This window comes from Drosophila biarmipes, chromosome 3L (genome assembly GCF_025231255.1).
Source record: "Drosophila biarmipes strain raj3 chromosome 3L, RU_DBia_V1.1, whole genome shotgun sequence".
Lineage (NCBI taxonomy): Eukaryota > Metazoa > Arthropoda > Insecta > Diptera > Drosophilidae > Drosophila > Drosophila biarmipes.
In genome coordinates, this window is record NC_066613.1 from 7512747 (window position 1) to 7528062 (window position 15316).

General features: G+C 39.5%; 5 protein-coding genes across 10 annotated transcripts; all 5 read left to right on the forward strand.

The window, feature by feature from the left end:
* The first annotated feature begins 1980 nt into the window (after positions 1-1980).
* Positions 1981-2335, forward strand: LOC108030658 (protein Z600). The gene has a single exon (XM_017103680.3). The coding sequence runs from the start codon at positions 2049-2051 to the stop codon at positions 2316-2318; it is 270 nt and encodes an 89-aa protein (XP_016959169.1). The 5' UTR covers positions 1981-2048; the 3' UTR covers positions 2319-2335.
* A 4-nt stretch (positions 2336-2339) lies between these two features.
* LOC108030659 (gonadal protein gdl-ORF39) lies at positions 2340-2809 on the forward strand. The gene is made up of 2 exons (XM_017103681.3): positions 2340-2607; positions 2661-2809. The coding sequence occupies exon 1, from the start codon at positions 2465-2467 to the stop codon at positions 2603-2605; it is 141 nt and encodes a 46-aa protein (XP_016959170.1). The 5' UTR covers positions 2340-2464; the 3' UTR covers positions 2606-2607; positions 2661-2809.
* Positions 2803-4167, forward strand: LOC108030657 (gonadal protein gdl). Its single transcript, XM_017103679.2, has 3 exons — positions 2803-2950; positions 3003-3297; positions 3669-4167. The coding sequence occupies exons 1-3, from the start codon at positions 2805-2807 to the stop codon at positions 3810-3812; spliced, it is 585 nt and encodes a 194-aa protein (XP_016959168.1). The 5' UTR covers positions 2803-2804; the 3' UTR covers positions 3813-4167.
* LOC108030656 (peptide methionine sulfoxide reductase) lies at positions 4073-6248 on the forward strand. 5 transcript variants are annotated; one of them, XM_017103675.3, is made up of 4 exons: positions 4073-4217; positions 5225-5418; positions 5530-5790; positions 5849-6248. In XM_017103675.3, the coding sequence occupies exons 1-4, from the start codon at positions 4167-4169 to the stop codon at positions 6081-6083; spliced, it is 741 nt and encodes a 246-aa protein (XP_016959164.1). In that variant the 5' UTR covers positions 4073-4166; the 3' UTR covers positions 6084-6248. The 5 variants fall into 5 exon arrangements, with proteins under 5 accessions (XP_016959164.1, XP_016959166.1, XP_016959167.1 ...); XM_017103677.3 differs by having other exon boundaries at positions 5225-5406; XM_017103678.3 differs by lacking the exon at positions 4073-4217 and adding an exon at positions 4638-4708.
* A 5194-nt stretch (positions 6249-11442) lies between these two features.
* On the forward strand, positions 11443-13573 carry LOC122819025 (uncharacterized). 2 transcript variants are annotated; one of them, XM_044095000.2, is made up of 4 exons: positions 11449-11513; positions 11770-12015; positions 12073-12599; positions 12664-13573. In XM_044095000.2, the coding sequence occupies exons 2-4, from the start codon at positions 11793-11795 to the stop codon at positions 12724-12726; spliced, it is 813 nt and encodes a 270-aa protein (XP_043950935.2). In that variant the 5' UTR covers positions 11449-11513; positions 11770-11792; the 3' UTR covers positions 12727-13573. The 2 variants fall into 2 exon arrangements, with proteins under 2 accessions (XP_043950934.2, XP_043950935.2); XM_044094999.2 differs by having other exon boundaries at positions 11443-12015.
* Positions 13574-15316: the final 1743 nt, after the last annotated feature.

Genomic DNA, 15316 nt, shown 5'->3' on the forward strand with positions numbered 1-15316 from the left:
GAAATCGATTAGCGCATAAACGGTTCAACTGATACACGTGCATAATCACCATATGATAGCGCGCCACGGAGTATGACCGTTTGAGAGGTGGCAAAAAATACCAACTATCGCTAGCTGCGTTAAATGAACTAGGTACTAATGAACCATGATAGAACAATTCCTTGGTTAAAACCACCTGTCCGAAAATTCAAATTCAAAATTTGAGTGACATAGCAGAAAGATGACGGTGAATCCCAGCTTTATAACTTTCATTTCCAGCGTATCTCGAGTCCAACTGTCACTCAGCTATCAGATTCACCCTTGAATCCGGCAGAAAAAAAATCACAAATCCATGAGGATCATAAAGAATTTCCTGTAGACAAAGATTAACAAATAATTATTAGCTTTGTGATGAAATCGAACATATATATTTTAATACCCTTGCAGAGGGTATTATAATTTCAGTCAGAAGTTTGCATAAAGAACATATGTACATGTGTATATTCATCAGCAGATGTCCCTCCGTTTCTACGCAAACTAGTCTATCAGTTTTAAACTTATTGAGCTGAAACTTTACCTAAAGTCTTCTTTATTTTGCAGGTAGTATATATATCTTAAAGCACCCATAAGAATATTCGGAAAAAAGTTTTAAAATTACATCTTCGGTTCCATTTAACATATAACATCCTACGCTTGGAAATAACACTTTTTAATTTGTTCTTAATTTTGAATTTAATTTTATCAAAACCGGACGAATATATCATATAGTTGCGCTAGAAACAATCGAAAAATTGGTGGAAATAATATGAAACTTTGTTGTTTTTTAACATTTCCTATACTATAGACAATATCATTTTTGTATTTTAAAGAATTTTGAATACGTTTGAATAAAAGTCGGACGACTCTAACATATAGCTTTAAAAGAAACGGTCAGAGAAATGATGAAGCTAGCATGCTTTGATTATTTCTTATAGCTGCAAGGGTATACAAACTTCAACTTACGGAAGTTAACTAAACAGAGAGACTAGTTTGCATGGAAACGGACGGACAGACGGACATGGCTAGATCGACTCGTCTAGTCACGCTGATCAAGAATATATATACTTTATGGGGACTGACTTTATCTGACTGAAATCATTACACCCTCTGCAAGGGTATAAAAATAAGGAAAACGCAGTGGGCACCTTTGTGGAAATCGAATGCTTTAACTAGCAATTTGTAACGCGAATTAATAAAGAATACAACTTCATCTTTATATTGTATATACATATAACAAATTTTATTATATATATAATATACTTAAAAATTTATTGATCGGCTTTGAGCCTTGATAATAATTTCCGTACAAATTCTACACAGCTAAACATTGATTAGTGGCACAAGCACATAACATTAATGAAGTCTAAAAAAAGAATGAATGTCTTTTCAAGGGACCAGAGACGACATTTATTTAATCTATCAATTTTAGTTATGTTTTTTAATTTATTATTCAAATTTACGATTTATTTTTTTAACTTATAATATCAGGTATTTCTTATTCCTCAGCAGGTTATCGTACTGTTATCAGTTAATTTAACATTTTAACAAAGGTAGTAGTTGTGAAAAACTACAGCCTAAACAGCCCACTTCTATACAAACCAAACGTAGTTCAGAGACATTCTAATTTGTAGTTCCCTTCAAAAAATTTCTTTTACTTAAGCGAGTTTTCAATGTCCGAACCAAAGTCTATCTTACTGCCAATATTTTAAGACGACTTTTATGGCGGCAGACTAAAACCCATTTTCCGCAAAGTAAAAGTTTTAGTTACCTGCGCGCGTAATTCTGAGCGCATTAAAATGGGATTAGCGAGCATTTTCAGCGGAAAATTTAATTAGGAGCAGGTAGCATCGTAAAAGTGACAGATGCGGGAAACGGATAAGCAATATTTCCCGCACAGATATTTATGGCAGTTCTGAAATTGCGCACACATCAACTGGATATAAAGAGGGTCGGGGGCAAAAGGAAATCAGTAGCAAGCCAGCAACGTCAAGCTTCACATTAACTTCCCGATCAACAAATAACAAACAACCATGTCGACCAATGAAGCCAACCAAGTACTTCAGCGCCTGAACAGCCTGAAAATTGTGGAAACTCCCAAGGAGCAGCGCGAATTGGTCAGCCGGGAGTGCTATTCCCTGGACAGCAAGAAATACTGCCTGGTGCCAGCCACCCCCAGCAGCGGAGGACCGGGAAAGTTTCAAACCGAACTCAAGAAACGCCGCAAAAACAAGATGAACCGAATGTGCACCTACGAGGCGGACAAGCACTTCATCAAGGCTCGCAAGTCTTTGAATTTCTAATCATAAACGACCCGATTTAATCACCTTAGTCATAAGCAGCATTGATTTCAAATCGTACCAGTCACATTTTTTACGCTCTGATACAACAAAAGTAGACAAATAAATTTAAAACATAACCGTTCCGCGCCTTTTACTGGTATATCGATATGTGGGCCACCAATTTGATTGTGTACACACTGCTGCTGCTGCATCTGGCAACCCTGGCGATCAGCTGCTCTTGCGGACAAGTGGCAATCGAAAATAATTTGGAGTGTGGATGCACAAAAAAATTACCAATCAACAATTAAAGGTATTAAATCCGCCGTAGAAAGTATTTATTATTAAATATTAATCCGTTGGTAGATTTCTTCCTCTTCTGTTTTTTTAGGAGTAGAGGCTAGCGATGAAAACATCGCCCACCCCTACTGCAGATGCAAACCATTAACCCAAAAAATATAATATAAAACAAATTAGTGCAAATATACAGAAAAATACAGTTCTTTTAAGATGACAGACTTTGCGGCAACCACGGAGGGCAATTCCAACAGCAGTGAAGCTCTAGTGGAGCAGCAGCAGCCGACTCCGGAGTTTTTGCAGAGGAAAATATACTTTCTGGTGGACCAACTGCGTACCTACCACTCGGAGCTACCGGAGTAAGTCAAATATCACCTTACTTGGCCGTCTACTGATCTTCCCCCATTGCAGAAACCTGCAGACACGCATATCCTACGACTTACTCACTGAACTCGCCAATTGCGTCCTGAACGAGGGGATTTTCGTCATAGTAAAGGCTCTGATGGAATTGCAACACGAAACCGAAAGACATTTGATCAAAATGCGAATGCAGGCGGAAAACGAGTACGAAATTGAGGTTGCCGAGTGGAGGAGCAAGATCAAGGATCCCGAGGAGCTGCACCACATTTTGGGCCTCATGAAAATCAAGCACACCAAGAAACTACTCGAATCGGACAAGAAGATTATTGAAATACTAGATCAGAAGGTAAAAGCTTGTACTCCGATTGTGTCTATCCTTAGCTTTCGATGTTTGCACTTTCTAATTGTATTACAAATTGATCAAATATCACGTAATTTGAGTCAATTGTAAAACCATAATTCAAAGATAGGCCCAATATGCCAGATAAAGATCACAAGACGGGCACTTGCAATTGGTTTACAGTGCTAGGCAGATCATATAATATTTATATGGCCCCTTTAAAGTTGGTTGTGCTCAGATCAGCCCATCATTAAAGATGGATGGCTCAATTATTTTTACAATATAAGTAGGGGTACCCGTTTAATATAGCCTAGATGGGTTTCATAAGGCTCCACTTTATGTATTACTTCATTATTAAGCAACACCGCTTGTTCCAGGTTACCGACCAACAATCCACACTCCAAAAGGCCGGCGTGCCGGGTTTTTATGTCACCGAGAATCCCAAAGAGATAAAAATACAAATGTTCCTGCTGGACTTCATTTTGCGTCTGAGTCGGCTGAAATACGAGCCCAACAAATAACAACTAATTGCCAGTCTGGAGCCAAAAAAAGACTGCACTTGACTTGTTTTAATTAGAATATTTAAGGCAATTAAATTAGTAACCCTGATCAAATGTCCCAGCTGTGCGATCCATTGTGGGTCCAAGAAACCTGTAGCGCTGCGCAGTTTTAATCAGCGAAGAATCGCGAGAGGGAGAAAGAGGCGGGCCGCCAGAAGACAAGAGCGGGAGAATTGATAAAGATAGCGCGGCCCTCTCTTTTCGCGTAGAAAGCGGGAGCGGCGGCGGTATAAATTGGACCGACCTTTCTGCAGATGCATCAGTTGAGCTTTATATTTTAAAAGCGACACATTAATAAAAAATAATTGTGAAACCATGTCTCTGACTATCACCCCCACGGCTTCGCATCCTGAGCTCAAGGACCTGGTGAGTAGTTCATCTGATGACCTGTGATCGGCGTCTTATCCTGTGACAAGTGATATTTTTTTAATGTCCTGCAAAAACAATTTAGAAGATAATGTTCTTAACTAGTGCCTTTTTCTTAATTATCGTTCAAAAGTCATTTGAAAAATTCTGCTGGGCTAAGCGCTTATTTTCTCTGAAATTCAGCGTCAAAAAATATGGTGAAGATTTATTATTTAAAAGTGAACTGAATTACTCGACAGAAATACCCGCAATTTTCTAATTATTAACGCAAAACGCTTAAAGTTGCTTGAACCCCCACAAGGTCGAGTGGCCAATTTTGATAGGCTTAGTCATAAAGCGGGTTTCCGTCATCTGATGCTCAGCATAATTAAAACTCATGTGCGCACCTTCGTGTTGGCTAGGAGAATTCCATTTGTTTTGGCCAGGTTTAGTTGCCTCCCAACAGTCGAGCAGTTTACACCATGTTTTCGCGACTGTTTCGTAACTTCAAGGCAAGTCCTAACAGCACAAAAATCTTTTTAAACATTCGGAAGAGTGTACACTCGGTGGCTTTTGTTGGCTTTTGGCTGGAGAAACAGAAGCCGTCCAAACAACGACTTTTACTTTCGTCTAAACTGTTTTCCACTGACCTTGATTTTGAAATTGATTTTGCAAGTGCAGTGAGTGTGGGAGAGGGTCTGTTAAGTCAGCTGTTCGACAGCTGCAGCCCGAAGAGAGGAGAGCAGCCCCACACGGACCCAGCAGAGAGAGTTGCCAGAGAGCGCAGAGTGCATTAGCTTGCTGACGACATCAGACGCGAACAAAGCCCCGAAAAAAATGGCTTAAGAACGAAAAATCTGCAGAATTGCGACCTTTTTTCATTTTTTGTGAGCAACATGCGCTGCTTGCCGGGCTACGGTTACGGCCTCACATTTCTGTTTCTGGTGCGGCCTATAAACGAAGACATAGCCACATCCAACCCGAAATCCGCGAACTGTTGCTCATACCCCCTCCGCTTCTTCTTGCAGAGCACCGTTCGCAACGAACAAAAGGAACTGAACATCTCGCCGGTCCACGATGTGAACACCACCAAGGCCACGGCCACCTTCGGCATGGGCTGCTTCTGGGGCGCCGAGTCCCTGTACGGGGCCACCCGCGGGGTCTTGAGAACCACCGTGGGATACGCTGGCGGCAGCTCGGACTTGCCAACGTACCGTAAAATGTAAGAGTGCGGGCCGAGAGCATTACTCATCCATTTCTTTTCCTTCGCCATCCCCACATGCTCCATCCCATTATCCCTTCGGACCCGGTACTAACCCACGACTCTCAACAGGGGCGATCATACGGAGGTGCTGGAGATCGACTACGATCCCACCGTCGTCAGCTTCAAGGAACTGCTGGAGCTGTTCTGGAACAACCACGAGTACGGACTGACCACGCCCATCAAGAGGCAGTACGCCTCCCTGATTTTGTACCACGACGAGGAGCAGAAGCAGATTGCCCTTGCCTCCAAGTTGGAGGAGCAGGAGCGCCGGGCGCCGGAGGTGATAACCACCGAGATTGCTTCCAAGGAGAACTTCTTCCCAGCCGAGGCGTGAGTTGCAACCCTAGCTGTCTTGCCCCCTTGATGTTAATTCGCTCTCCCCCCACAGGTACCACCAAAAGTACAGGTTGCAGGGCCACAAGGACCTCGCCTCCTCGCTCAACCTCACGCCCAAGCTGCTGCAGACCAGCTACGTGGCCACCAAGCTGAATGGCTACCTGGCCGGAGTGGGCGGCATCGAGCAGTTCAAGGCCGAGGCGGAGACCATGGGTCTCACGCCCACCCAGCGGCAGTACTGCAACTACCACGTGGAGCAAAACGAGGGCCAGGGCCTCTACTGCTGACATGGCCGCCTGTGCATAGACGTTAAGCGTAGATCGTACACCTAGGGGGGTAGTTTTATGAATAGTTTGCTTGTTCGAAACAGATTGTGTATTACGTAGATTAGGAAGGCATAAAATATATTTGAAAAGCGTATATTTTATTATAATAAAAACATCTCATACTAATGCTTTTGGACTTGTCGTTGGGTGTACTTGGCGCTTGAATAACTTCTGTAAATCGGACTAGAGGTGCTAGGGAATTTTTTTCTGGCTTTGAGCCAACCTTTCGCCGGAAAGGCAATGAACTTGTTTTTGGGGGAGCCTCTGAACGATTAAACGACTGCAAATACAGAAGTGCGTCTACCTGCTAATACCTAGGAGTATTTTTCGACTTGATCCTCGTCATGTGCGAAAACAACAGCTGTGATAACTGTCCGAATAATCTGGGGTGATAAACAGCTTGCAAGTCATATTAAGTTCCTGTCCAGGATCCTGCCTTATCTGCGGTAAACACTCCGATAACGAATTTGCTGGCTCATCTGTTTATTTAACTTTAATGAGTTTGCATTGCTGTCAAGATCTGATCGAAAATCTGGTCAAATTTGTGTCTATTATAGAGGTTCCATCTGTTATATAATTTGGGGTACTGATATTAAATAACGTTAGAGCTCACATGAGATGTATAAATATAAAACGAACCTTAAGATTATTATTCTGATCTCGAGCAGAAAAAATTCCCTCTTCAGAAAATCGCAAGGCTTTAAATATCTTCTATCCAAGGACAGTAGTGTGACTGACCTCAGGTCTTTCGCAATACTTATAGAAAGAAATAACAAATTCAGAAGTATCTGAATGAAGCATTCCACGAGTCCATAAATTCCGAAAACTATCAGTAGCTCAACGGTTGGGTAGTTGGGTAGTTTACACTTAATTTGAGGGTCTATAAATTACTGGCGGGAGTGACTAGCACTAATCGATTGAAAGTAGAAAGAAATGCACCTAGTCATAGGCAAAGATCTGATTAGGGGAAAGCCTCAAGTGGTTATATATTTAGTTCGTTTCATGAGATCAGCGAAGGAAAATGCAATTTATTTAAAAAACCTTGTTAAAATGGCTTTGATGAGGCTATGTGTATGAACTACGATGAACGAGTATGGATGCTAAACTTTTATCCTGATAAGCAATACAATAAAATGGTTAATTAATTATACTCGTACAGTATGACCCAAAAAACGAAAACCCAAAATATATTTGAACGCTAAATATGTCTTTTAATAGAAGCATGTGCTAAAAATAAGAAGAACAAAAAGGGGGTTTCTATATCTGTCAACTATTTATTGCTACCTAAGGTTAAGGCGATTGCACGTAAGAATATCCGAAAGATACAGAGATATCTTTATTATCTTTGATTAGGAAAGGCAATTGTTTGGTACTCTGCGGTCCATACACCCACTGTGTGCAAATATTTGTAGATTGATAGATAAATATGTTTTTTAATACATAGAAGCATGTGCTAAAATGAGAAGAACAAAAAGGGGGTTTCTATATCTGTCAACTATTTATTGCTACCTAAGGTTAAGGCGATTGCACGTAAGAATATCCGAAAGATACAGAGATATCTTTATTATCTTTGATTAGGAAAGGCAATTGTTGGGTACTCTGCGGTACTCTCCATACACCCACTGTGTGCAAATTGGCAAATTCATGTGCTGAAAAGGGCCTTCAACCCAAAATTAATTTGGTTTTTTGAGAGCACATGCTGTATAGTCCGTCTTTCATCCACCCACTATGCGTACATATGTATTGTGGATTAAACTATCTTTATGAAACCACCTTTATGTAAATTCTTTTCTGTGCAATTCTGAGTTCTGAATCTTGTCTTAACATTTTTTGGGGGATATTCCTCGCACCCACTCATGTGGAGTATGAGATACATATATACCATACATCCAGGCCTTCAACCCAAATTTCGTCAGACTCGACCGCTCTTTGTTGTTTTTCGGTGGGGGGAGAGCACCTGTTGTCCCCACTCTCTCTCTCCTAGGTTCCCCCGGAAAGCAAAGCCACTATCAGCTCTCTGGCCATAGTCTCCCCCGCTCTCTCTCTCTCTCCGGCTGGCCCCGGTGCCCCTCCCCACTCGGCCCCTCTCTTTCACCCCAACGCAAGCCGGTTCGCCGCGTGTTTGGCGATAATTCCCATTGAACGGGCAAATATAGCGAAGCACTTTTTGTTTACAGCGAACGCAAGATTTAAATTGTTTTTTGTTAATTCCTTTCTATATGAAAGGGTGCAGCGAACGGGCTCACACTCGGGCAGTCAGTGGCCCGCGGGCTGAAGTATCTGATTCCTCAAGAATCAAGGAAATCGGAGCATTCCCTGGGCAGTGGCAAACTTGGTCGGTTTAAGGGCCTTCCACGGGGGGTTCGGGGCCGATTTTTGGTATGCACGTAGCTCAGCCCCATCCCCAGCAGCTGCCCAAATTTGAGACGAAAATCCTGAGGACTTTGGCCGGGGCGAATTTTACAAGATCTTCTGTTATAAGTTCGCGTCGGGAAGAAGCAGAGCTGCCTTCAGCAGACGCGCTATAGACGCGGCAACAACAAAACCGACAACTACAAATCGTCCAAAGTTGTTGACGCGACGATCTAGCTTTCTTTGTGTTGGTCGCACGAGTTGATAATAGTTTATTTTACTGGGTGGGTGAAAAGGGGGGGCGAGGGTGACCCAATCGATCAATGAGTCGAAGAAAATAGTTGCACAAAACGCTGCGGTCCCACGGGGAAAGGTCACGGGGTGCTTTCCTCTAAATGTAATCGTTGCGATTGGCACTGTCCGACGCGTATATAGGGAGCCCACATTTGCAAATCATTTTGTTTGGAATTTTTCACTACTCTAAATTAATTTAAAAACGTGATTAGGAAGATTTCACAAACTCCAAGTCATGGCTCAGATAACGTTCCTCTGCTGACTACTTTTATGCAAGGAAAGACACTTGACGAAGGACTAAATGTTTGAGGGTTTTCAATAGGAGAATAGAGTGATCTAGGTGCACCTCCTAAGATTTTCACTAAAAATAATGCTGCGCTTGACTCAGAGTTATGAAAGACTTCTTTCTAAGTTGATACTAATTCGGTCCTAATTACAACATATTCCAGTCATGTATACTATACCTGGGTCTTGCACAATAAGGTTAACTCTCTCTTAGCGCATTCGATAATCCCTTTCGGATTATCGGCCAATCTCAAGTGGCTTACGCTCCATCATTAGTTTTAATCGTTGCTAGGCGAGTTAAGCCTGCCAAGGGTAAACCTTTGTAGACATAGATAGGGTTGAAGGCTGAACTTTTTTAATCTTTGGGTTTAAAGAAGTCGTTAGCACTTAAAACCGTAAAGAAAGCACGAGCATTGTCTCTGGGTTTTGAGATCATTAACCTGCTTCGTAAGGATAGAAATAATTTAAAGAGGACCGACGGGTTCGGGTTTCTATTGGGTGATAAAAATAAATTAATAATTGGAGTACAAAATGAACGTAATAAAAAATAAAAACATTTTTCCAAGGGCCTTTCTTATTTTCAGCGATCAAGCACTCCGCCCAAAAATACTTTTTCTAGTCTAAATTCCAGACATGTAACTTATAAATTTTAAAACGACACGATCGCGAAATGTAGATTACCTTAATGGTAAATCTTGATCTACATCAAGGAATTAAGGGTTTGTGTATTTGCTTATTTTTACATAGTTTGTAGAGAAAGTTCCCAAAATATAAACCCAACAAAGTTTCAGCAACCTATAAAATAAAAAATTAATACAAATAATTTTCTTGCAAGTTGTATTTTAAAAAGGGACTAAAGAGGTTAAATTTTTTAAAAATATTTTGGGGAATAAATAAACCACAAATTTTGCCCCCAAAGCCTATTGTTGATATTTATATTTGTGCATCACGACTAAATTCTTTCTCTTTTATGTTTTAGTTTCCAATATTGTCGAGGGATAGGTGAAACTTCAACAGCCAGGGGGCCGTCGAAATTATCCTTGGACGAGCGGGAGGGTAAGCTGATGCTGGGGCTGGAGCGACAGATTTTCCAAAATACCTAGAACCGGTAGAAATTTGAGGATAAACCCCTGGGTTTAAACAGAACGGGTCAAAAACAGTCGAAGTCTATTATTTATCAATCAAAAACACCTCTTAACGACGTAAAAGTCTAGTGACGATCGCATTTATAGCATACAAAAGTTCTTATATCAACTTTTGTGACGAAAGTGTATTATACGATCTACTAACAAATATATTTTATAATTACAATACCTTTCTCACGACATATAGCACCAACCTAAAGCTATGATAGTTCGCAAGATAAGGGTGTATGAATTTTAGCTATTTAATTTTAGCTATCTTAGCTATTTCCCGCAAAACTAGCTAGTTTTTCCAAAGGCGGTAGAGCTAAAGTTTTTTAAAGCTTCGTCACTACGTGGGCTGCCTGATACCAGGATTATTTACAGGTGGATAAGATTCACTTTCTAAAGGCTTCACAATTTAGTTACACGCTTGGAACGCCATTTATACAGATTGTAGTTGGGCACCCCCTAATCAAACTTCAATTCTAATTCTATAGTGTTAAATTTTGATTTTTTTAAATGTTAATTTCAGATTTGTTTATACATTACATATGGATATGGATATGGATATGGATATGGATGGATATTCTATACATTTTTCCAAATAAAAATACAGTAAGGCACAGATATTTCAGTAATTTACATCAATATATTTATTGTTTGTCCGTACAATTTGGTAAATAATTAAAGCAGTTAGAAAATTAATTATCTTAAAAATCCAAAAAATACCGAAACATATGTTGATCACGGCCAAAAAAAAGGCGTAGTAAAAGGTAATTTTTCATTTAATTAAAATGCAAAATCCGTTCTTCAATGGGTGCAACCACTAAAGACCAAAAAAACGGGTGTTAAATTAAGGCGTATACTACTGTTTGCAAACAGGAAGGTAAACTTGTTAGTAAAATTACAATTTTCTTTTCCTTCTAAATCCCTTTAATTTTCTTTAAAGAATTCCCTCCCCGTAAAATACACTTATGTTAAACTTTTTCCTAATCCTAAATCGGTCTTCAACGCATTCTTATGTTTTTACACTCGTTACTCGTAGTGCAAAAGCGAATATTGTATTCGAAAAAACTGTGTAACATGTGGGCCAATTCTTTAAATTTTAATTTCTCCAATACATTTATTGCTGTTTTAAACATTTATTGCGCGGCATTTTAGTATATTTTATTTGCAAAAGAGCTTTGATGACCAAATTAAAAAGCTTTTCTATATAATATGTATGTAGCTATAATTCATTTGAGTGAAACAAGTCTTATCACTACAGTTTTAAGTTTTTGCTAAACATTCGGCAGTTCTACAAACTCATTGGGAGAAGCAAGTCCGCGCTCGGATCGTAAGGCTCCGCAAAAAGACAACCATGGAGTCCTCAAGACATATTGTAGATTTACCATTGGAACTTTTACATAAAATATTCGACAATCTTCACGTACACGATCAGTGCTCACTAGCCTTGACTCATCCATATCTCAGGCAGGCATTTATTTACCAAGCCGGAAATCGATACAACAAGATTTTTCCCACACTTCATTTTAAGCCTTGGTCGAATATTTTGGCGCTCTGTGGCTCAACTGTTTCCCATATTTCGGAAGAGTTCTTCATTTTGGATGAAAATATGAGGACAATAATTCAGCAGAATTGTACAAATTTGCAGAGCATCAGTATCGGTATAAACGAGAGCAACTGCTACAAGGCCAGAGCCTTCTTGAGCAACCTTAAATCACTGCGGTCAGTAAATTTGTGGATAGAGTGTGTAGCGACCCCCAGAATTTTCAGGGTGCTGAGAAAAATAACATATTTGAAAGGTTTGGAATTCCATCGTTACTCCGGACCAGAGGGCAAGTATGGGAAATTCGCAAATACAAATTAATTAGCAACTTATTGTATTTTTCCAGAGTACGAAATGTCTAACTTCCTTGAGTTGGAATCCCTATCCATTTGCATTAATTCAAAGAAAACACACATTGATGTTTTGGTGTGGTGCCTTTCCCTGACAAATCTACGCTGTTTGAAACTGACTGGTTTTGAAGAATGGCGATCGATCTATGGTCCTAATACAAATATCGCCTTGGATGAGCTTGTGTTACATGATTGTGTACCTACTTCAGAATGGCCAGTTTTTAATCAGCTAAAAACCTTAAGGGATTGTTACTCAAATTGGGTACGTTCACATCACCAATTTGCTTTAAAGCATGCGAAGACCCTGGAAAAACTAGCGATAAGCTGTGTATTATCCGAAAATGAGTTCTTTGAAATATTACTCAGCTGCAAGAATTTACGTTACCTTGAGATAAAAAAACTAAACATGCAAATTGGTAAAGAGAACTTGGTCCTAATGCTAAACATTTTAAAAGAAAATGCCGTCACCCCCCAAGCACCTTTTGAAATTAGACTTGATCAAATGAGTTACGTTCAAAATCTGGTATGTAACTTAAACGAAACGTCGCTCTCATTACATACGTCCTATAGTTATTCCTTTTTCACAGCTGGAGAACGTTTCCGGTTCAGAAATAATTCGTTTTCTTGGGTATAATTCACAAGGAAATTAAGCATTTTATTAATTTATATATATAAGCAATTCACAATACTTTTAAGCTTTAATAGCCATTAAATTTAAGAAATTAAAGAGTAACTCGACTATCAGATACCCGTTACTCAGCTTGAGGGAGCAAACTAAAAGTCGAGATATATAAGCAGCAAGGAAATATTGTAAAGCGGCAGCTACCGGCTATTTCTTTATATGTTTTGTGGGGAGCAGACAGTTTTAAGCGTTTCAGCCGTTTGGGGGCGTAAGAGTGGGCGTGGAAAACATTTTTTTAGGTCAATCAAAAGGTTTTAAGGAGACAAATACATTTTGGCAAAAAAAAAACAAATTCTAGCATGACAATTGGAACCACCACAGTTTTGTGCGGCTTGTGGGCGTCAGTCGATAGGTATTGATGAGACGAATACATTTCAGTTAAAATTTTGCGTCTATCATAAAACTTTAGGCGCTAAAGATTTTTGCGGACTGATGGCATAAAAGTGGGCGTGGCTCCCCGCTGAAACAAACTCGCACTGCGAAGGAAGCCCAGGAATCTGGATGTCAAGTTTGACTGTTTTAGCTCTCATAGTATCCTAGATCTTAGCGTTCATACGGAGTGACGGACCGACGGAGAGGCGGACATGGCTGATCGACTCGGCTAGTCCTGATCAAGAATATATATACTTTATGGGGTCGGAAACGCTTCCTTCTGCCTGATACATACATACTTTTACTCTACAAGTAACGGGTATAACAACATTGTGTTAACAAATATTTGTTCTCAACAATGGTTATTAAGGTGAACTAAATTACATTTATTTTGTAACGCATTAATACTACTTTTATTTTCAATATTATCAATGTATAATTTAAAAAAGGTGAAAAATTAACCTACAGTGAATCATCATACGAACGCAATGGTAATCTGAATCACCGCTTAAATTTCAGCATGAAAATTTGTTTATTTTTAGAAGTGAGAGAATAGAAAACAGTTCAAAAGTGCACTGGTTTCAAACAGTTCTCACAGATTAATTTTATTTTTTAAATTGATTGAATAAATAAAATAAGGGGAGAGTTGGGTGTGCATAGGGAGACAAGTGTGGTCGGAAATGGTAGCTATAAATAAAGGCTCTTCCCTTGGCCATAATTTGTTCCTACACACTTTTAAAGCAAATGGCAAAACAACCGAGTAACGTCGCAAAAAGTAAAAATACTTTTTAAACTATCCTTGCCCGATATTGGGGTAATAATTATAATAACATTGTACATGTCCGCTGCGGCTCTCGTGATCTGCAAGCCCTACAATTGATAAATGTCCAGCTCATCGGACGACGAAGTGGTTTTTAGCAGTTCTTTGTTAAAAAGATTCCGGGAATAAAAGATATCGACGCGGCAATGCTTCTTTCATTCACGCGGTGCGCGCTGCGTCGCACCGAGACGCGCCGCGTCGGCCTTCCAAGTAGTGACGAAGCGCACCAGGAGGATGTACGAGGGCGGCTACTATAAAGTAAAAAATAATAAATAATCAACAAAAATGACCACATACCAGTTCAGAGCACCTAGCACTGCCTGAGCGTTACCCTATTTTTGCGTATGCAAACCTTATTTGGACGATTAATAAAAGATACTCTAATTCTATCACTTTTCGAAAAACCAGCTTGTTTGGCGAGAAAAGAGCTATAAATAGCTAAATTTTGTACACCCGTAACTTGTGAACTACTAAAGCTGCAGGCTGGTGCTATATGCCGTTAGAAAGGTATTTCCTCACATGATTTGTCTAAATACTATCGTTTGAAGATTATTACCACAGTTTTTTTTTTAACATTCGGCACGCTGATATATGCTTGTGTTTAGCTGAATAATTTTCATAAAACGTGCCAAATATAATAAATTTAGAAAAAAATGTTATATTATTTTTTTCATAATTTGTTCGATTGTACCTAGATTTTTATTTCGTTCAGAGCTGTTTTCGTTTGATTTATATTATGGAGTCGAAAACGTCTCCTTCACTGCATTGCAAAATTCTGCCTGAAATCATAATGCACTCTGAAAGGGTATACAAATTAGAGCATATTAGCTTAGTTTTTTGAAGCATGTGAAGTTTTGAAGAGGAAATACGTCATCATTTAAAATTGCGCTGCAAAACAAAAGTATTGCCTAAATTATTTTTGAAGAGAGTGTTGACCACATTGCGTTATTTTAGGGAACTTTTATTAAAATTCTAAAAGGAACACCTGCCTGCATAAAGTTAAAATGGGAATGTGTACTCTATTTGCATATCAGTTGGAGCAGGTTTAAAGGCTTAATTTTGAGCTTAGTCTTGTTATTCGTTTCACAAATCTGGTGACCGGAGCATCGACATGAGATTCCTGTGCTTCATTCTTCTTTCACTTGGTGAGGTTACAAAATCGAAACTGGGATTTGGATTAATGTGAAACCCTAAACAGGCCTCGTTAAAATTGTAAGAGGTATCAATTGCACAAACACTTGCGATAATAGAGTCGATGTTCATTGCGCAACTGACGGAACATGTTACCATACACATTTAAACAATTGCTTACAGGAACTGCAGTCATGCTTTCGAGAAAAGAGGAACTTGCCACGTAAGCTTTAGT